Source organism: Colius striatus, chromosome 4 (genome assembly GCF_028858725.1).
Source record: "Colius striatus isolate bColStr4 chromosome 4, bColStr4.1.hap1, whole genome shotgun sequence".
NCBI lineage: Eukaryota > Metazoa > Chordata > Aves > Coliiformes > Coliidae > Colius > Colius striatus.
Window position 1 is genome coordinate 74,601,540 of NC_084762.1, and position 22,595 is coordinate 74,624,134.

General features: G+C 44.6%; 2 protein-coding genes across 2 annotated transcripts; one reads left to right on the forward strand and one right to left on the reverse strand.

Moving 5' to 3' along the window:
* Nucleotides 1–16,583: 16,583 nt before the first annotated feature.
* LOC133625377 (basic proline-rich protein-like) lies at nt 16,584–18,019 on the reverse strand. The gene is made up of 2 exons (XM_061995891.1): nt 17,991–18,019; nt 16,584–17,943 (listed from the first exon to the last, which is right to left on the reverse strand). Exons 1-2 carry the CDS (start codon nt 18,017–18,019, stop codon nt 16,584–16,586), a joined length of 1,389 nt encoding a protein of 462 aa, XP_061851875.1.
* Nucleotides 18,020–18,402: 383 nt separating this feature from the next.
* KCNS2 (potassium voltage-gated channel modifier subfamily S member 2) lies at nt 18,403–19,851 on the forward strand. Its single transcript, XM_010204685.2, has one exon. The coding sequence runs from the start codon at nt 18,418–18,420 to the stop codon at nt 19,849–19,851; it is 1,434 nt and encodes a 477-aa protein (XP_010202987.1). The 5' UTR covers nt 18,403–18,417.
* Nucleotides 19,852–22,595: the final 2,744 nt, after the last annotated feature.

A 22,595-nucleotide genomic window follows, 5' to 3' on the forward strand; every position in this document is an offset into this window, starting at 1 on the left:
GGAAAAAAAACAATAATAAAAACAGGGGACAGGTAATAAAAACCAAAGATAAGAGAGAGGCCAAGGAACTGAAGTGAGACACCTGCCAGCAAGTACCACCTTGGAGAAAATCAGGTTCAGATCAGGGACCAGGACACTTCATAGCTCAGGGGCTGCACTATTCCTCCAGGACAAGAGAAACCTGAGATTTCTGCCTCTTTTGCCAGTCTGAAGTTGATCCCACATCTCCCAGATCCCCAAAGAGTGCACTAACCACACAGCCTAGCAGAGGAAGCAGTGGTTACCAATCCTTCCATCATGCTTTTACTTTCTTCTCTGGAAGAGGGGAGGACATGAAGGGAATTTGAAAATCATTCAGCAGAAGAAAAGGGCAAGGTGGCAAGCGGGTTATGAACTTCAAAGCTGACTTCTCAGCACAATATAGATTTGAATAGCTCTGGAGGAAGGACTAGAAGCTGCTGATTGAGAGGAACTTGTCTGACAGATACGCAGATGGCTCAGGAATTTAGGTAGTGTGAGGATGAAAGGAAAGGGCAAGGGAAATTTTGAATTCTAGCTTTGGTTACAGGGTAGGTTAATCTAGCACTAGTATCTTACAGGATCACTGTTTAAAGGTGTTAAACCTCTTTCTCATGCACCATGAAAATGTCCAGAATACACTGGAAAATTACTTTTCATGTAGGTAACTCCATTTCCCAGAGAGGCAGTTATAATGCCTTACAAAATGAGATATCATGCTCTGGGCTGAAGGGAAGGAGAAAAGAAATCTATTGAAAAACATGTTTTCAAGCATGAAACACTGAGAACTGACTTTCCAGCTGTCTGGAAAAGATAAGGACAAAAGTGAAAGTGAGAAACATTTTAATACATCACTGGTGAGGGAAGACTTGGCAATAAGCTCTACCTCTTTACTTAGGTAATAGTCCATGTTTCTGAAAAAGTACACAAGGATGGAAATTAATTTAAAAAAAACCCCAAAACAATTATGCCTTATCACAGAGAGCTGGGAAGGCACCTAAACTCCAGATCCTCATGAGCAAGGGAGAACTGTCACCGTATAGAATCATAAAAGGTATTCAAACATTAAGTATTTCTACTTTAATTCCCCTTATTATACAGACAGTTCATGAGTGAAACAGTTCTTTCCAATTTTAGTGTAAAGAATGGTTGCACAATATCTCCATTACAGAGAAGGTAAATACCAGGCTCACGTTTTCTACATATGGCCCCTAGAAGAACCAGATCACACAATAGCTGAGGCTGGCAGGCACCCGTGGAGATCATCTAGAGAATTCCCTGCCCAAAATAGGGTGACATTGCACATGATTGTGTTTAGTAGAGTTTTGAATACCTCCAGGGGACTGAACCTCTCTGGGAAGCCTGTGCCAGTGTTTGACCATCTTTGCATTAAAGAAGTTTTTTTTCTTATGTTTTAGCAGATTTCACATGTTTCAGTTTGGGCTCATTGTCTCTAGTCCTGTCAGTAGGCATCACAGAGGAGAGTCTGGCCCCATCTTCTTCACATTGCCTCTCCCTCAAGCATTTATACACACTGATAAGAGTCCTTCTCCAGGCTGAACAGCCTCAGCTCTCACAGTCTGTTGTCCTATTTTGAATGTTCCAGCCCCTTAGACACCTTAACGGCCCTTTACTGGACCGGCTCCATTATGTTCCTATCTCTTGTACTGGAGAGTCCAACACTGGATCCAGCACTCCAAGCATGCCTCATGGGTGCTGAGCAGATGGGGAGGCTCACCTCCCTCAACCTGCTGGCAATGTTCTATCTAATGCTTCCCTGGTGGTTGTTGGCCTTCTCTGCTGCAAGGGCACATTGCTGGCTCATGGCCAGCTGACTGCCCACCAGGACCACCAAGTCCTCTTTGCCAAGCTACTCTCCAGGCAATCAACTCTCAGCTGTTGCAAGCCATTGATCTGGGGCAATTTTTAAATCTCTTTGGAAATCAAGAGATAATCTTGGTTCTGCGTCCTTTACATGTGCACCATGAGGCAGTACCACAGATGAGCGTTTCTCCTCCTCTGAGGACCGAGCAAGCAGCACAGCAAAGAGCAGATTGCAGCTAGCTACTGCGGGGCTTTTTAATGGTAGGGAAAGTAAAATGATGGAAAATGATGGAAAAGGAGTTTAGGAAAACACCTAACAGCAACACAATAGGCCTAGCTGATCCTGCATTCAGGCAGGGGAGTGGATTAGATGAACTTTCCAAGCCTTTGCTCCAATTCTCTGATAATTCACCACGCAAAAAACAGCAGCAGCAATGTTTGAAAAATCTTACTGTTACTCTAGATGTCACCTATCATCTGACACAGTGATGAAACACAGCTATTTATTCCCAGAAAAGCTATTTTATGGTCTTGTCCTTTGCAGAATCCTAGTGTTCTACAAACACTGGCAATTTATCTTCCCAGGGCTCCTGAAGATGAGAAGGAAGTATTACCTTCTAAGTTTACTCATGGTCTTTGAGTCAAAATTTCCAAAAGAAACCCTAGACTTTGGTTTCTCATTTAAGATGCTTAAAAATGGCAGGGTTTTTTTCAACATGTAAAACATATCTTCAAAGCACTGTTCCCATAATAGTGAGTATTCAGCATATCCCATATCAGATTCCAGCCATCAGGGTTTCCAGAAAAATCAGTCACCATCTGTGAAAACTTTTGAGTTAAGTGACTAGCCCAGCATTACATAGGAATGATGTTCAGGAGAATAACAACAAAATCCATAATAGCAACAAAATCCAATACCAGGACAACACTCGGTTTCCCAAACCACAGTACAATCCTTTCCTATCTTGAAATCCTCTGCCATCACCCTCCAAAATTCCAAATTGCACAGTTTCTGCTATGAGGTAACCATGATTCATCCCACAGCAGGTCCGTCCTCTGCACTGAGGGGGAAAAAAAGAAAGCAAAAAGCCCCATCAGTCCGTGGTCATGTAATTAGAAATTGGAAGATATGCACACAGTAGACCTGATTGTGGCAATTCTGGTTCTGGCATTCCTTAGCCTGGCTTGGCAATTATTATGCTCTTTTCTTAGGGGTTTGGTTTTTTTTTTTACCATTTCAAGTAATTTCTTAGATTTTTACAAAAGTAAACTGGAAAGACAAATCGCTCATATGGAACCAGCTGATCCACAGCTGGGTAAACAGCAGAACTGGAACTTCTGTATCCTCAGCACAGTTCAGCGGGTGAGTGGAGAGAACTGTCAGAGCTGCTGATACTGATACGCTGTTATTGTCAGATGGTTTTTGCATTTGCCCATCTTCAGACATGACTTGTGCATTCCACAGGAAAACAGTGGTACATCTTTTCTTCAAAAAGATACTCTTCAAACAAATTGACACCTTCTATCACTCCAGCTTCTTTCCCTCAAGTTTGGTTCCTTTTCTAGGTAAACCATCATATTGGCTATCCTCCAGATATAAAAATAAAGCCATATTGTTAAAAGAGGGTCAGATGGCTACATTTGTCTCTGCAGATTTTAGGGAAAAATAAGACACTGTGGATCTCTAACTGAATAGTTAAAGGAAGTGTAGACCTCTGCTCTGATCTTCCACAGGTTTTATAATGCTGAATGCTGTGGAGTTATTTTTAGGTAAGTAACACCAGCAATAACAGTACCGTTAAGCAAATACTTTTTATCATTTAAATATGGCTGTTTTCCTGTGTTAAAATTATCTGCTGCATATGTCTATACATAATGGGCTCAATTAAATTATTCTTCTTGGCAATGTAAGTCTCTCACCTCAATCAAAGTCAACTTAGAGGTATTAATAAAACAATTTGGTCCGAGGTACCTCTATCTGTTTAATAACTTTAGACCTGTATACAAATGAGTCTTAGTCTTCCAGCTCTAAATATCTAGAATAGATGAAGAAGTCTAGTGCACTTTTCCTGCAGAAGGGAAGAAGCCAAGGCTGGAAGTATTGCATTTGGGATACAGAAGCAAGAATCACAGAATCAATCATCCAAAAGAAATGATATTATTATTAGCATCAGTCAGAAGCTCTGTGAAAGAAGACAAGCTGAAAGGATGTGTTTAAACATGCCAAATGTGTTTGGGATATCTCAGATGCATTTCACTGTCCTCAGCTAGGAACTGATTGGTGTTTTCTTTAGAGCTAGATAACCTACAAAGCAAATCAGTGCACTGGGAGGCAAGAAAAATGTATTAGAGGGGAAAAAAAAAAGACATGCTTTTGACTCATCAACTTTACTTAGAACTCCAGTGACTTATGGCATAAATCCACACATCATCAGATTTTTACAGTTTCTTTGTTTCTAATGACAAGGCAAAATCTCTAAATGAGACGATTCTTAAGGGAGGCTTTGAGCCAAGTTCAAGACTGATGTAGTCCATGAAACAGCAGCAATAAGCAAAGGGACTAAAATCAAAGGGATCAAGCTCACTGGCAAGGCAGGAGCACCAGTCCTAGAATGGTGGCAAATGAAGCACATCCCATTGGTACCCAAATCACATCCCTGCTTCTTACATCCTCAACTGACGTTCATGCTACATGCCTGTGCACACCTTTACTGCCACACTTGTTCTAGCACTGTTGCTCCACTTAAGGTGCTTGATCTCTGATTTATATTCACTGTTTGGCTGCTTGCCAAAAGAATATCATGCTTCCAGGAGTCGAGGATTAACATCTACTTGATAAACCGAAGTTCTCCTCTCACCACAATCAATTGTCAAGAAGATCTGTGCTAATGAATACTTGAGGTTTTCAAATGTAATCTGATGGAATGACTGAGGCTGGCAGTTGCCTGCCCAAAGCAGGGGCATGTTGCCCATGATCATGTTCAATCACATTTTTAATATCTCCTAGGTTGGAGTCTCCACAAACTCTTTGGGCATCCTGTGCCAGTATATGACCACCCTTGCATTGAAGAAGCCTTTTTCTTATGTTTTAGTGGAATTTCCTGCATTTCAGTTTGTTTCCATTGCCTCTACTCCTGTTGCTGGGCACCACTGAGAAGAGTCCAATCTTCTTTGCACCTCTTTATCTAATCAAGTCTTTTACACACATTACCAAGGAGGCTCCCTTCTCCTCTCCAGGCTGAATAGACCCAGTTCTTACTACCTCTCCTAATATATCAGACATTCCAGTCCCTTAAACATCTCAATGACCCTTCACTGGACTCACTTTTGTTATCTCCATATCTCTAATTCTTGGAGGTCCAGACCTATCAGACCTGCACCTCTTTGGAGGAGAGAGGATTCCTATTCTGCACCTGCATGAACGGAAAATCAGTACCTTCCACTCTTGGAAATCATTTGCCTCTTCCACATGATTATTGTTAAATTCCTTCACAGGCAGAGAGTTGGAAGTCCTTCTGAAGATCACTGGATGAGATATATTCCCTTGGAAAAGAAAGGCCAAAGCAACATACCTGCATTGAAGGTAGGCATGCCAGCTGCTTGTAGCTGTTCCAAAGTTAACTTTACCATGTAGTCACAGCAGTAGAGTCATAGTGACATGGATTTCAGTAAAGAACAGTCATTCAAATACAGTTAAGATGAATGCATTTAAGTTGTCAATTCATGCTGTAGTCTAGCCTGGCCTGTCTCATACTATCATTATCCATAAGAGTCCGAAGACAGCTCACATGAAAATGCCTCTGCACAGTACTTGCATGCTAATTGGACTATATAAGCAAACCACTTGTGTCTTATTTCTTCTTGTGATGAGCTATGCTCTTGGGCCAGCCTCCAGGAAACCTCCATGTCCTGCACAAAGAAACTTTACCACTGTTGCTGTAGAATCACAAAAGGCTTTGGGTTAGAAGGGACCTTAGAAATCATCTAGTCCCAACCCTGGGCCATGGGCAAGGACACCTCTCATTACACCAGATTTCTCAAAGCTTCATTCAACTTGGCCTTGAACACTTCCAGCGATGGGATGTCCACAGCTTCTCTGGGTGCTGTCCCAGTGCCTCACCACCCTCAAAGGGAAGAACTTCCTTACATCTAATCTAAATCTGCCCTTAGTTTAAAGCCATTACCCTTTGACTCTCCATCTTTTCCAGTTTGTGACTCTGATACAAATCTACCCAGATTAACACAGGAATTTCATCAGGGGATTTGGATCTGTAGATAAGAGAAGTTTTCCTGGCTTAGTTGTTTGGCTACATTGCAACAAGAATACCTATCTAGAGAGTATTTCCTGTTACTAAAGGCATCACTGGGGGATGTTTAATTCTTAGCAGGACTACAGTTCACATTCTACACAATCCAGATGATAGAAATAAATAAACTATGAATGTTCTGAGAAGACAAATCACCAGTCCATCAAAATGCCTGATAAATTACTTCAACAGACTGGACTACAGATATCTTCAATGAATCATCGTCACAAAGAGTAAATAAATTCAGATTAAGAAAACTTTATTGAATCATGCTGAAGTTTGGCACTTAACAAAATAGATCAGTTTGAAGTCTCACATTAGGAACACATAATCTCTCAAGATTTATGAGTGTTATTGCTCACCACATATGTTTCTAGGTTACTGTTTGCTGTGTTGAGAACTGGATGCTCTGAGTGTACAAAGGTTTGCCTGCTATTACCCATTTTAATCTCCAAGAAACTACTCTCCTTGCTCCTCTTTGGGCTACAGAATAAGCTTTTACAGTAGTAAACTTCCTGGTTGCTTCTTCTCTCACAATAGAATTCCCAGTTTCTTCTGAGTTGCTTTCAGTTTCATCTGATCGTTCAATACTTCTTGCTAAGAAATATGCAGCATGTTGTGATATATCCAAAACACAAATGGTCCAGCCATTGGGAAAGAATCCTCACCTTTTTTAGTTCAATGACACTATGACACTATCCTTACACTCTGGTCATTGTATTACTCTATTGGTAGCTGTAGATTAGGAACAACACATGTCGTGGAAATCTTTTACACCACAAATGGAGGGAAGAAATAATCTACCCACTTTTTATTAATAATTACATTTGTTTCATGTTTATATTATGGCAATACCCAGAGGTCACAATCAGGGTGGAGATCCAGATGTGCTGACTGCTTATGGAGTTAGGAAGGTAAATTTGCTTTACAAAGCAAATTTTAAAATTATAACCACTCAAAAATCTGATGTCAAGTTCTCCTCTGATGGAATAGCATAAAAATCTAAAATGAATTTGTATTTAAGGATTCCTTTCTGCTCTAAATATTGGCTGGGGATAGAATTGGTATTATTAATCTTATTATATGCAGTACAAGTTGCAGACCAACACTGGCAAGGACTCTACTTTCAGCCTTGGATGGTACTCATATTTTACAGTATGCTTAAAACAACAAACCAGGATTCACTAGCTGGTATCATGGATTGTGGGTAAACATTGTCAATAGCTGATCATTGTAACCTGAGCGTAACTACACAGATAACAAACCCTCATCTTTACCCAAGCAAGTGTGTAGATTTCCATCTAGAACTACAGATTTTTCTCCATGCTCCCCATGCCATATTTTACTAGAGAAAGCAACAGTCTTTAAAAGACCTGAAAGGTCATGTCCCAAGAAGTCACAACTACAGCTTAAACATGGATGAATTTTGAGTGTATACTCAGTGCATGTCAAAGTGTACTCAACATAAATAGCCTCTGCAGCTATGGAAACAAATAAACAAAAGCTACAGAAAAGATTAATTTTGTCCTAAAATCTAAGAAATGTTAGCAATCACCAAATAAGCAGTGCCTATACACATATACATATATGTAGATGCACATGCATAAATAATGTTCAGACTGGGCTCTGAAATGAGTGTGTTCATAGTTTCTTGTGAAATACAAAAGTAATATTCACTGAAGCAAACATGCCCTTGGTGAACTTTATGCTCCAGCCTTTCTACAAGTCAGATAGGAAGGCTTCACAAGGTAGCTTCTGCAGGCTGCAGGACATTGCTTAGCCAGATCTTCTCTGCCTATTGATGGGGTCTCTGTAATGCTAAGCTAAATCTTTAACTCCAACAATACTGAGAAAGGAGAGCATTGCTGTTTTCCCCACCTGGGAGAAGGCTGGCCGAAGAACATCTTAACAAACATTTTGTCCTAGAAACTGCAGAGAAACAATCTGCAAATCATGCATCTAAGTCAAGCTCTTTCCAGAAAACACAGCACAAGGTGGACACCCAAAAGAAAGCACAGCTAGTATGTGCACTTGGCAGGATGCACCAGCAAACAAGAGTGGGAGAACAAAGAACAGCAGAGCAGGCCAGAAGGGGAGAAAAACATGTGTACCAGTGGCACAAGAACCACTGCATCTCAACCTTATCTCCATCTTATTTCCAGGCACAGCAGCAATACATCTGCTCTACTTGCAGCAGATTGTGTGAGTCACAAATAGGATTTCACAGGCAGCAGCAAACTTGTGAGCCATAAAACCCACTCCCTCCGTTTCAAAGTGATCACCTCACAGGGATATTGTAAGGCTTGATCAACTGATATTTATAGAGCACTTTGAGATCCCGAGATGAAAGTGACTATAAAAGGCTACAGATTTTTCATAATGTTCCTAGACCACCTGCTCAGACCAGAAGCATTCACTTTTAACATTGCTGGAGCCAGCTACCAATCTGATATCTCCATGGGAATTTCCTAAAACAGATGTGGCTGTCACATTTAATCTCTCTTTTACTAGGAACTCTGAGAAAAAGGAACTCCTGGAAAAGGAAATAAAACAAATTGCATTAAAACTGATGGTGAGAAGAAGCCCCGTAATTCTGTTCCCACAACTCATGGATTCTCCATCTGTACCTTTCAGAAAGCTGCCATAGTGACTAACTCTGCGAGCTTCACAAATTAGACCTGACCTAGATTCAGTGAAGTCTTTGATCAGCAGCTGGTTAGTGTAATATTCTGACTGCAGCAAAGTTCAGAACTACTCCACAAAGCAGCAGTTTGAAAAGAAAAACAAATAAAATGGATTTCGGGTTTTCCTGTGCTCGCAACATGCTGGCCCTCGCTCGACTTTATACCAAATGAATCAGTCAGTGAGCCAAATGGTGAAGCTTAAACTACTGCTGTAGTATATACTCTTGAAAAAAAGTTACTTCATTATTTCCTCTTATTATAGGAATAATGAACTCCAAGGGAAAAAAGAAAAAGCATGATTCTGAAAACCAGAGGTGGTTATAATTAAGTGTATTGTTAAGTGCTTCATTGAATTGAGGTTAAAAAAAATAACTTAAAACCATGTTAGCTAAGGAGGCTTTTTTTATAAACTGATCTGAACCATATGAAACTCTTCAGAGCATGGATCAGGACTGGCATCCCTTCAGAATAAGGTTTCCCATGATGTTTTGGACTTTCTGCATTGTGTGTAGAAACTGAGCACAGATGTCCAACATGTTACAGAAACTTTAAAACCTTTTGTTCCACGATACCAGTGGGAAACATTAATTAGAATCTTATTTAGTGATCATTTTTTATTGGCTTATTCTTGTTTTAAATATAATCCAAAAAAATCAAAGTGAATCAAATCCAAAGGAAATAGTTTCTTGATCCTTTATCCACCAGTGAGAGATCTCTTAACAAACAAAATGTATTTGGAGGCATATAAGAATGTACATACTCTTGATCAGACCCTCAGATAGGCAAGCTCAACCTTTAGGATAAATTACATCCCAAACTGCCTTTGAGATAAAATTGAGGAAAGGAACTATCCTTGCACAGTTACAGTGAATGACTCAGAGATGAACTGTTTCTGCAAACAGTCCATTACTATTTTTAAAGGAGTGAGGGCTGCTCTCCCATAAAAGAAAAAGGGAAATAAGCATTATGTAGGTTATGACAAAGTTTTTATGTTCCTTTTGCTGTGTGGCCAGTAAGATTAAATGGTTATTACTGATTGGCTACTTTCTACTAAACAGATTTTTTTAAAACAAAAACCCTATGTCAATCACAATAAGGCTCTATATGGCAAAAAAAACCCCACAGTCTTTGCTTTGTGCTTTAATTTGTTACCAAAAAAAGGGGGGGAAAACCAAAAAAAAGTAAGCTGCTGGGGGCAATACCATTAGAGAAATATATTTTGTTGGCAGTGTGTAATGGTCATGTGTCTCCCAGATAGTTCCCTTCCAGGCTACAAATGTCTCAAGAGGAGCTAGATTTACCTTAAATTTCCAGCTGGCAAGCTCTGCACATGGTGGTTTATGAGGCAATGATGAATGGACCACAGCACCTGTTTAAGAAGCTTCAGGAAACTGGTTAGGTGCGGCATGCTTTTCACTTGGTCTCTTTTTGGTGATATTGGGCAGTGAGGTTATACCTGTGCTGCCAGTTTGGGACCATTTCCTTTCAGGCCCGTGCTGCTATTTCTTTAGGACCGTTAAGCCTCTCCACATCCAGGCTGATTTCAGAGGCAAACTTCGTTCTTCTCTTGGAGGAGTAAACGGTGCAAATAAAGTGGAGACCGTAGAATTGTAAACACTGGAGCCTCCAGTGCAACAGCTAAATCCTTCACAAGCAATATGAAGGTGAAACAAAGGATCTAATGTTGAGCGGTTTCATAAAAAACAAACAATGCTGATATGTAAAATAAATACATCTGGACAGATGAAGTCTAACATTCTCTTATGCTCCCCTATTTTTTTTTTAAGGTGAAGTAAAGGTGCTTATGATTCCAAGCTCTACCTAACCTGTTGCAGATCAACCTCATGCTGTGTGATGCCAGACATGACAATTTGATCAGGCCGTCCTTGCCAATATCCCTAGTGATGAGGATGGGCAACAAAAGGCAAGGGCAGGCTACCCAGTTGGACTCTTCACCTGAGGGTGTGCTGGTGAGGTCTGTGCTAGCAGGATGTGAAGAGTGGTGGGGCAGGTATCATGGCAGAGTATATGCTGTATGGTGAGATTATACGAATGAAAAGTATTGGATATCCCTCAGAAACCCATTAAAAGAGATGGGAGAGGGAGTCACTGGATTAAGAAACTGTGTAGGACAGCAAAAGCAGTCTCTTCTGACTGCTAACAGCACAATTTCTGTAATGTTACTCCTTATGTGAAACATAGGGTCTCCTAATTCCAAATTCTCCTCCAAATAAATCAGGAAGTGCCAAGAAAGAAGGAGATAATACTGATCCACATGTCAGGCAATGGTGACAGTGTTGGAGCTGGCCCATCACTGCAACACTGTACAACTCTGACCTGAAGATTACTAACCTGTGTGAAGTATTGCATGGCCCTTTGCTGCTTCAGGACAGTCTGTGAGCTTAGGTTACCTGGTTCAAGAGTTTTCTCCTCCCCTCCTGCATGCTGGCTTCATAATCAAAATCAGTTTTCCTTTCAGATTGAAGCACATATAAGTTGTGTAGGGGCTCCTCAAATTAATGCTTTTTGAGTAAACTGTTTCCAAGTAAGGACTGCTCTTCCTTCTAGTGTACAACTTGTTTTTTCTTACTTTAATCTGAAGATTCCTGTGTCATAGACATTTATATCTGTGGAAAGAAGAAATTATCTCAATTATTCCTCTAAAAATAAAGAGCACAGACAAGTTTTATGTGAGCTTTTTCTCACTTGCATAGATCAAGTAGCATTTTCCCCATCATCTTTAAAAGTTCCCAGAAGAAAAATGGAGAGAAAACACACTGCACCAAGCATGAGGCATGTTCTCGGTGAGAGCAAATCATCTGAGGATATATCAAACCTGAGGATCTGCCCAGAGGAGCTATGCTGTAACTGGATTTCCCATGGCTTTGTTTCCCAGATACACAGAAGCGTGAGAAGTGTAAGGGAAGAAACATATGCGTAGGTTCCAAATGCAATTGAAATAGCCTTCAAATGCTCCAAGTTAACTGACTGATGGCATAGAACTAGGCTTTTTTTGGTCACAATTTAATAGCTATAACCTGGATCCAAGTAAGATCCTCTTTCTCCCTATGTCCGTTCAAGCAAATATCAAAGAGATCATGCCCACTCCTGACTGCACCAGTGCTCCTATGAAAGTGACCACTGAACTGTATTGGGTCATCATTTAACTCCCCAAACTGCAGTTGTGAGACCTCTTCTTTCCCGTTGCTTATTGCTACTGGCAATGCTTACTCCTGCAGCTCAGCTTTTGAGTTGTTTTCATCTGAAGGGAATATAGATCTCAGATGCAATGTAAATGAAACCAAGTGACCCTGATCAAGAGGGTCACTTCAAATGCACAGCCCCAATCTCAAGTAAAACGATCAAGTAAACATACTCAGTGCAAGCTCCTCTAGTATGCTGTCAGTGAGGTCTGTAGGTGTGGTTCATATAACCCATCTCACACCAGTGTTCAGTACGGGACAGATGTTGCAATTCTGCAGTCTATACCAGAAGAAAGTCACAACTATCTAATGATCCTTTTTTTGCCTTGCGTGCCATGATTCTGGGATATGGTTATCTAATTAAGGAAAACAATGGTCCCCATAGGGCTTGCAAAAGCAAATATTGTCATGCCCCTCACAGACAGGAATGAGATGAAGCAGGCACAACAGTGACTAAGCAGGTCAAGTCACAACAAAAGGCATAATACTGCAGAGTCATCACAGTAAAACTCCATTGCTCATGCCACCAGCGTGCTGCAAAAGATCAGTGTTTGTCACCCTGCTGAGGCGCTGTCAGACAAAATGAAATGTTCAGTTCATGTTCATGGTTCAGTTTCTTTAGCTGCCAGATGGCCTTTCTGTGGTCCACTGGAGTTCCACTTTGTCATGGTGGAAGTCTGGTTCGAGACATCGCTATCGCTGCCTAGTAAACTTCCAGCTTAGTGAAGCATTTGACTCTCCTCCCTCCCCTGTTCTATGCTGCAAATGCCACAGGAGCTTGTGTAAAGCTTTTTGTCTCCTAAGAAAAGCAGGCATTTCAGTCAGGGCACTTACAGAAGGAGCAGATTCATAAACAAATGGCACTTTTCTGCCTGTGGTTATGGGAAGTCTGAGAACAGCTGGAAGATGATGCAGTGGGGCTAATATCAGCTTGCTTTAAACTTCCAGATAGAAAAAGCTGGCTGTAGAATGCCAACAACCAAATCTAATGAGGATGGCTACCTTGTTGACGTGAGAGGGTAAGAACAAAGCGTGTTTAGAAGGGTCCCTCCTCTGCAAAATTCTCTCTCAATCAGAGGTTCTGTCAAATTCAGGCTGTACTCAGATCATTTGGATAGATACCCAGAGAGGGACGTACCCTTTACATTTTCAACGTATTCTTTTAGACTTGGCAATATTCTGCAACAGTTCTTCTCTAGTATTTAAGCAAGAATTATGTGCAAAATTATTTTTATTTCTTTTAGACATATCACCAATTGGTCACAGTCAATAGTTGTGGCAGTAGGAATGCAACCACAAAAAGATCTCAGGTTCCATCCCAGCTGCCTGTGAGGCTTTGCAAAGAAAAGCAGGCAGTATCTATTGATCTTAAACCAACACATTAAGAATCCAGGATTTTCCAATCCATTTGGAGCAAAAGGAAATGGTTAACAAGAATGCACATTTGCATCTGGCTCCTGGGCCAGAGGAGAACCTTCTGATAAGTATTAAGTTCCACCTTCTGCCTAATAGATGGTTGTGTCCTCAAGCCCAAAGTGGCTCTATCCACCATTGAGTGGAAGTGCTGATAAAACCATATCATCCTTCAGAAGCTATTCAATATTTCATTAATGCTGTAGTAGCAGCAGCAGTCATAGCAGTTTCACTTCTTCCAAAGCAGACAACAGATCTAAGATATGAGTGTAGCCTGCCTGCAGAGCAGAGGGCCACATGTCCTCATCAGCACTAACCTCACTGCAGGGTAGCGCAGCTACTGTAGTGGCGGGACAGCCAACAGTGTCCAGACAGGAGGCCCAGCATGTGGCTTCTTAGGTGGCAGCTTTCTACACCAAGTCGGTTACTAGCATGGCAATCATTTCCACCTTCCCTCACAGTTCAGGTCACCACCAGTCCAAAGCAGAGTATCTAGTCAAACACACTGCAGTGAATATGGTGTTAGACCCAGACCAATCCTGACAGACAGCTGTATCTATGCCAAGTTTTTATACAGTGATGGTACCTTCTCTTATTCCTTAAACAACATGTAGCATATGTACCAATAAAACAAACCTCGTTTCTCTCTCAGTCTCAGAAGCAGCAGCTATAACCAGCAGACCCAAAGTTAGTTGAGCCACTCAATTTATCTCCCCACTTTAACAGGCAATTCTTTCATGCTTCCTCACATTCCCCTCCTAGACCCACCTCAGCACTCCACTGCATTCTCCCCAGTCCAAGTGTCCACAGGGCAGCGGACACAAAGTGTTGGTTTATGTTTATTTGATTTATTATCAGTGCATCCCAAAATTTGCTCTTAACTGACAGAGCAAATGCTCATTTTGTGCAAAAAATGACATATATGATTCCTTTTGACATATCAAAGTAGATCTTTTGCCTTGGGTTCCACCAGTGATAGCACATCCACAGCAATTTGTCCTTTCTGTTGGGAAAGGCAAACACACTAGGTCAGCGACGGACCTGCTTGTGTGTCTGTGGAGCAGAGCACACGCCTTGCAGAAACATTCAGATGGATTTTGGATTACTATCTTGAGTGCTGGAAGCATTTTAGCCTTATTAGTAAAATGCTCCGGCTGAGCCAATTAGCCCTAATTACAGGAGCAGTTACATTAGACTAAGGAGAGTTGTATCCTTACACAGTTTTATTACTTTGCTGTTTATAGCCAGTATCTCCGCATAAACTTCATTGTATTTTTGATGAGAAACTATGAGTTGGAAAGGTGACCAGTGGTTTTTCCAGGGTTCAGAGAGGTGGAAAGATCCTATTTTTTGTTTGTTTGTTTTGAAAATTTGCTGAAGACATTTCAACACGTTTAAAGCTCTGATAGCTAGGGTAATGCAGAGCTGGTGAAAACACACAGATGTCATTTGCACTCACTCCCAGCAGCAGCTCACTTGCAACCTCACTCAGGAATATGAGTTGTTTTTCTTCTAATGGTGAGTAGGATATTACAGCAGGGAAGTTTTGTGATTTACACAAGCCCTGGAGAACATGCGGGTGAGCAACCGACTCAGAATCTTGGACATGGTGGTTCCCAGTCCTGTGTCCTGCCATCCCTCACCCCAGGCATTAAAAGTCAGTATAATTAGAACTCCCCAGTGAGTGGTTCACCAGCAGAGTCCCGGGAGGTGGAGGCTTTCACAAAATAACCCAAAAACTCTGCTGCCACCAGGAAGCAGGAGAGCTGCCTCTCTGGAGGTCAAAAGCCACGGTTAGAGGGAAACATGCAGGTTACTACTGCATTTGCCAAGACTCTTCCCTGCTGTGTGCAGTATCTGTCTGCTGTGTGTCCCTGTGGGAAGAGCTAGGAGAACTGAACTGAGCAGCAGCAGCCCCTTTCCTGGCCAGGAGGGCAGCCTGATGATCATAGAGGGAAAAGGAGGAGAGAGGCACTTACAGCAAAAAAACAAAGCAAGAGCAAACATCACCCAAGAAAGGTGAGTGGAGGCAGCATCGACAGCATCCCTGAAGCATGAATCTTCTAAAGGATTTCTGTGGGGCTGAGGGTGCTATGCATCTATATAGATATCTGGGAGTGTTCCCAGAGGTCTGGGAGCTCCAGACACATTGGTGAGGTGTGGTGGGGTGATCACAAACACCTCAGGTAAGAAAGCTAAGCAGCTGGAGACCCAGCTGCTGACATACACCAGGACTTCCTTGCCCCACTCTGTTATCTGCACATTGTTCCCCAGGCTCTTATAGGGCTGTTCTCTAATACTGGGGAGTTCCTTGTAAAGTGGGCCCTTGCTGCTGGAGCTGGGATGTACAACCTCTCTTGGAGGGGGCTCCAAGGGTTTGAGGGATGGATGAAGGCTGGAGTGGTCAGGGCTCTGCCAGGGCTGAGGAAAGGGGTTGGGACATCCCTTTTTTCTATAGTAGTTAGCAACACGACAAGGGGTAATGGAATGAAGCTGGAACACAACAGTTTCCATTTAAACATAAGAAAAACCTATTTTACTGTGAGGGTGATGGAGCAGTGGAACAGGCTGCCCAGGGATGATGTGGAGGCTCCTTCCTTGGAGGTCTTCATGACCCACCTGGACATGTTCCTATGCGACCTGATCTAGGTTGACCTGCTTCTGCAGGAGGGTTGGACTAGATGATCTCTAAAGGTCTCTTCCAACCCCAATCATTCTATGATTCTATGAAAGCAAGCAAGGAACCTCGTCCTCCTGCACCCTCTAATCCTGCAAAGCATTCACAGCAATCCATTTGCAGGAGCTGGACTCTGGACATGTGGGATCATGACTGAGAGATGGTCATGGGGCAGCTGTCAGTAGCCTATGGAGGTTAGCCCCGTGCAAAGCTTCTGTCCCAGAGCATCTGAGCTCTGCACAGCGGGCGCTGCCTGCCCAGGGTGGGTCAGGTGCACAACTGGCTCCTGCTCGCAGGGGCTGCCACCGCTTCCCAAAGCTGCCAGGACCGGGCTTCGCCTGGGGAATCTCGGCCTCCCGTCGGGCTCAGCAAAGGGAGAAAAATTCCTTCACAGCTGCTTCCTGCGCGGACAGAGATCCTGCCATCGGTGACCGTGTAATTAGACATTATTCCAGCACTAAAACTCTGCCCCGCCAACAGCAGCAGTGAGGGGCTCCGGCCCCTTCGCCCGAGGTGTAGATGTTGAGGATTTTTCGTCCCGCAGTCGCCGGGCGGGGTTGCTTGCGGAGGCCGGGTGTTCCCAGCCGGCCGCTGAGGGGGCGGCGGGCAGCCCCGACACGCAGCCCCGCGTTCGCTCTGCCGACTGCCCACACCTCTCGCCTTCGCCGTCCCGGCGAAGCCGCGGGGTGCGGCTCGGGGGGCCGCCGCAGGACCCGTCCGTGCCGTGGGCGGGTGGGGGGCAGCGGCGCCCCCTCCCCCAGGCCCTGCGCGGACTCACCCCGCCGGCAGGGTGAGGGGGCAGGGGTGGGGGCTTGTCTGCGGGAGAGAGTCCGCGAGTGCTCAATGCCAGCGCGGGCGGGCGTCCCCCCGGGGAAGCTGTGCCTCCCAGGGCCAGCGTGAGGCGGGAGCGCGGCGGGAGTTTGCGGCGCCGGTGCGCGGGGGCAGGAGCTCGAGCGAGCGCGCAGAGGCGCCGCCGGCACTCCGGCTCGGCCGGGCCAGGCCGACCCTCCTCAGCCGGGCGGCGCGCACCCGCCGCCCTCCAGCCGGCCGGCCCGCGCCCGCCTGCCGCGCCGCCCCGCCGCTCGGCTCCGCGGCCGCCATCCCGCGTCGGCCGCCCCCCCACCGCCCGGCGGGGTCGGCTCGGGGGGAAGGCGGGAGTGGCGGGGGCGGGCGGCAGCCGCGGGGGTCGTCGCCATGACGAGCGCGCGTGCCGCCGCCTCCCGCCGCTGAGCAGGGCGGCGCGCGGCCGCTGTCCGTTCAGCACCGCGCGGCCGGCGGGGCCGCCCTCCGCGCCGCCCGCGCCACGAACCGCCACCGGCACCGCCACCGGCACCGCCACCGGCACCGCCACCGGCACCGCCACCGGCACCGCCACCGGCACCGCCACCGGCAGCGGCAGCCGGCCGAGCCGTGGCGGCCCCCCGCGGGCGGCGGCGATGGCGAGCTGGGGCAAGGGGCAGCAGGGCGCGCCGGCGGGGCGCCGCGGCCGCTGAGGGAGCAGGTAGGGCGAGGGCGGCGGGGCGCGGCGAGGCGCGGGGCGGGGAGCAGCGGCTCCCCCGCGGCGGGGGCCTAGGGGTTGCGGGGGCGGCAGTGCCCTCGGGGCAGAGCGGGGCCTCGAGCGGGGGGGCGGCGGCGCGGGGCTCCGGCCCCTGGGGCGCGGCTGGGCGGGGGGCGCGGGGGGAGCGGGGCCCCGGGTGGCGGCTGCCGGGGGGGCCTCTTCTGGCGGGGCCAGGGCGCGGCGAGAGGGAGGGAGGGAAAGGTCCGTGCGGCCCCGATGGCACAAAGGCCGTGAGTGATGGGGGTGTTCGTAGGGGCGGCTGCCGCAGCCCAGGTGAAAGATACGGGGAGGGAGACAGAAAGGTACTGCAGCGGGAACAAAGGAGCCGCCCTCATTGTCTTCGGTGTGAGAAAGGGGAAAAGGGGAAGAGGAGTTAAACGGGGAAAAGGGGCGAAAGAAAGGGGGAAATGAGAAAAAAAAAAAAGAGGGAAAGTAACGGATAAGAAGGAAACACAGAGGAAGGGAGAAAGAAAGAGAGAGAGAAAGAGAGAAAGAGAGAAAGAAAAAGAAAGAAAGAAAAAGAAAGAAAGAAAGAAAGAAAGAAAGAAAGAAAGAAAGAAAGAAAGAAAGAAAGAAAGAAAGAAAGAAAGAAAGAAAGAAAGAAAGAAAGAAAGGAAGAAAGAGAAGGAAGGAAGGAGCAATCATCAATAGGTGAACATGCTCAGTCTGCCAATTTTCTGTGCAATTGCATCCTAGGTTTTCATTCTCTTTACACCTCTGGAAGGAGCTCACTATGACAGGGCAGAGCCTGAAGGCTTTGTCTGAAGCGAATTTTGAAGATGATGAGATCAGCATCAATGTTGGAGGCTTTAAGAAAAAGATGAGATCCAACACGTTATTAAGGTTCCCTGAGACCAGGCTGGGCAAACTGCTGAGCTGCAACTCAAAGGAGTCGATACTGGAGCTTTGTGACGACTATGATGACACCAAGAATGAATTCTATTTTGACAGGAACCCTGAGCTCTTTCCTTACGTGCTACATTTTTATAACACTGGCAAGCTCCATGTGATGGGTGAACTCTGCGTGTTTTCTTTCAGCCAGGAGATTGAATACTGGGGAATCAATGAATTCTTTATAGACTCCTGCTGCAGTTACAGCTACCATGGGAGGAAAATGGAGCCAGACCAAGAGAAATGGGAGGAACAAAGTGACCAGGAAAGTACCACATCTTCTTTTGATGAGATTTTGGCATTCTACAACGATGCCTCTAAATTTGACAAACAACCCTTTGGAAACATCAGGAGGCAGCTCTGGCTCGCTTTGGATAATCCTGGGTACTCAGTCTTAAGCCGAATCTTCAGTGTCCTTTCAATAGTGGTGGTGCTGGGCTCCATTGTGACCATGTGCCTCAACAGCCTTCCAGACTTTCAGATTGTTGACAGCAACGGGAACCCCGAGGAGGACCCGCGCTTTGAAATCGTGGAACATTTTGGTATTGCATGGTTCACTTTTGAACTGGTGGCAAGATTTGCAGTAGCTCCTGACTTTTTAAAGTTTTTCAAGCATGCCCTGAATTTGATTGACCTGATGTCTATCCTCCCATTTTATATTACCTTAATTGTCAACTTGGTGGTGGAAAGTAGTCCGACTTTAGCAAATTTAGGCAGGGTCGCACAGGTCCTGAGACTCATGAGGATCTTCCGCATTTTAAAGCTCGCTAGACACTCCACAGGCCTCCGCTCTCTAGGAGCCACTCTGAAGTATAGCTACAGAGAGGTGGGGCTTCTTTTACTTTACCTCTCCGTTGGCATCTCCATTTTCTCAGTAGTAGCCTACACCATTGAGAAAGAAGACAACGAGGGTTTAGCCACCATCCCTGCTTGCTGGTGGTGGGCTACCGTTAGCATGACCACAGTTGGCTACGGGGATGTTGTGCCGGGGAGCACTGCTGGCAAGTTGACGGCCTCTGCATGCATCCTAGCCGGTATCCTAGTGGTAGTGCTTCCCATTACACTCATCTTCAACAAATTTTCCCACTTCTATAGGCGTCAGAAGCAGTTAGAGAGTGCCATGAGAAGCTGTGATTTTGGTGATGGCATGAAAGAAGTTCCATCAGTCAACCTGAGGGACTACTATGCTTATAAAGTTAAATCCCTGATGGCCAGCCTTACCAACATGAGCAGGAGTACCCCCAGCGAGCTGAGCCTGAATGATTCACTGCATTAGCATACAGGTTTGACAGCAGTTTGCATGAGAGCTATCAAGAGCCGTGTTTATAAATGTTTTCCTATTTGTCTCCTTTTTTTCCTAGAGGATAGTGTTGCTAACACTGCACTATCTTTGCACTTAAGAAACTAAAGACATTTCTACTACAAGCTGACAGTTTGCACATTTCCATCCTGTTGCATAGGTACTAAATGCCAATGTGACCACTTCCATGACATTAGTGCTAGCCAGAATAGTGATGATCTGTTGCTTCGTGCTTTCCCGCATCTGAGCAGAGAAATGAACATACCCAAGTGGAATAAATCTTGTCAGTTGTGACACGAGTAATGAAGAAAATCACCTATCACCTACACTGGCATCTGTACCAGTGTAGGACTTCCCATGTGTTTTACAGCCGTTTAAAACAATCACCTGTGAATTACTGACACAGGAACACTCTTCCCCATCTTTCTGACCTGTAATTCTGATCATCACAAGTCTGAAAATACATCTCAAGCTTCACTTTTCAATGGAAGTTTGTTGACTCTTGAGCACGTGTGTTATGGAGTGTCCTTGTTCCAAAATGTTATGTATAGTAATGTTTTTCAGAAGCTCCTAAGCATAGAGCTACCTCTGCTTCCAAGATCAAGTCAATACTGAGCCCTCTGAAGAAGCCCACCCCTCCTTTTCAGGTAGCCACATATTCAAAGACTGCATTTCCACAAGTGACTCTAGGTATGGGGGCCCATAAAGACCTCTCAGGTTCCCGTTTCCAGAAGTGATCTGCACACAGCCTGGTTCCAGTGAAGCTGAAGATAACGCTGCATTTCAGTCTGTCAAAACGATTCTGAGATCAGACACAGAAAAACGTGGGTTATCAACAATTAGAAGCTCCAATGAAATCCTTGGATTTGTTTAATGAAGTGAAATATTCCCACATGAACTGTACAAGCAGCATTTTAGGAACTGACATTCATATACTGCAAAAAGACTAATTATAAAGATGCCATATGTGATGCTGAGATATAAAATCTAATTTTATCAGGAAAGCTTGAAAGCAGGTGTTGATGGCAGACAATTCCATTAAGCTTTCTGCCAAGGAAACTCTAAAGGAAAAAACCCAACCCATAAGTCACATTTTCCCTCAGAAAGGAACTCACGGCTTACAGCTAAGGAAGAGTATTAGGGCCATAGAAAGGAACTGATAACTTAATACTGCACTCACCGTGGGTGGACCCTCCTATCTGCTTCTGTGACATAGTCAATTTAAATCTTCTCAAGGGCTAGCCTGTACTTTTTAAAAAAACAAAGAAAAAAAGATGTGAGAGAGCAAATCATCTGAGTTTTCAAGAGTAATCATGAATCTGCCTAATGGGTTTTTTTTTTGAGTGCTCAATCGCTTTCTGTACGCAGTTGTACAGAGATCAAACACTTGTAGCCAACAGGTGGAAGCCGCTGCTTCTCCCTCTCTTCATACTTCTAGGGATCTCTGCTATAAAATGAACTACTGGCTCAGATTCTGCTGCTCTTCCATCCCATATATTACATATCATGTTCCATCTATTTATTTATTGAGGTTTTATTTGTGAAGACTAGAGAGGTTCAGAAAGAAAATTCAAAGTAATTGGAAGAGAAATTAAAATACTAAACCTAAAATTGTCGTGTTTGGAAGCCCGTGTTTGTATACCACAACAAGGAGAGGCCCAACTGGTAAGAATAAAGCAAATATGCTAGGAATGGGTACTTCCCTTCTTTAGGCTGTTAGAGGCTGCTGCCTGATCTGGGTCTTTTGATGTTGTTGCTCATCGGCTCCAATTAAAACCATAAAGCTGAGCACTCGGGATCAGATTCCTGTTTGCCCAGTGATCTATCACAGAATACACAGTGTGAAATAACCCCTGCACCATTTCTTTTGAATATCCTCCCCTCACAACAAGTAGCAGTTGATTTAGGCCATGATGTGTGAGGGAAACGGGTCCTTAGCAAATAAAACTCTCAGAGATGTCAACATAGCCAGCACAAGTTGTAAAGTGATAGGTAAGACATTGCTTGCTGTTCCTGAAAGTCAGGTGAGCCATATCCAGGGCCCTGAAGGTAGACCTAGATAATCTGAATTTGGGTGTCCAAACTTGACACTTTTTTCCTAAGGTTTTCGCTTCTGGTTTCTCTGCTGGGTCACAGGCATAAGTTCATTAGTCTTGTCCCTCATTCATATTGCATGTGTGTAAACTATCAAACACCTACTAGAACCCATTCAAAACATGGCACAGCACTTGGTTGCCTGTTGCACTGAAATACCATGAAAGAAAAAATGGAAGGAAGAGATGAGCGTGTGCAATACATGGGCAGGCCACATGCTGCAAGGGTGGCAAACTCTCCCACTACACGTCCTCACCAGGTCTGTTGGCCAGCTCCAAGCAGTGGTTTGATCTCAGTTTCACAAGCAGTAGATTCCCAGAGCTGAAAACCAATGACTTTGAGGGCAGTTATTTGAAGAGACCTGTAAACTTGCCAAAGAGTCACAAATACCCTCAGCTGTTGCTAGTTTAGTATTGTGAAGGTTGGATCCAAACTTTGCAACACATCATTTCAATAACCTATGGCTTATCTTACGTTGAGGATTTATTATTATTCGTAGGGCTGATGCTCTGTCATTTCTTCAAATATCGAGTGGAACGTGTCCAAATAGCGTTTTACTAAAGAAAATGAAATACCCCAAGGAATTATGACTTTTATTGTACTGGTTGAAAGGAATTTTCGTTATT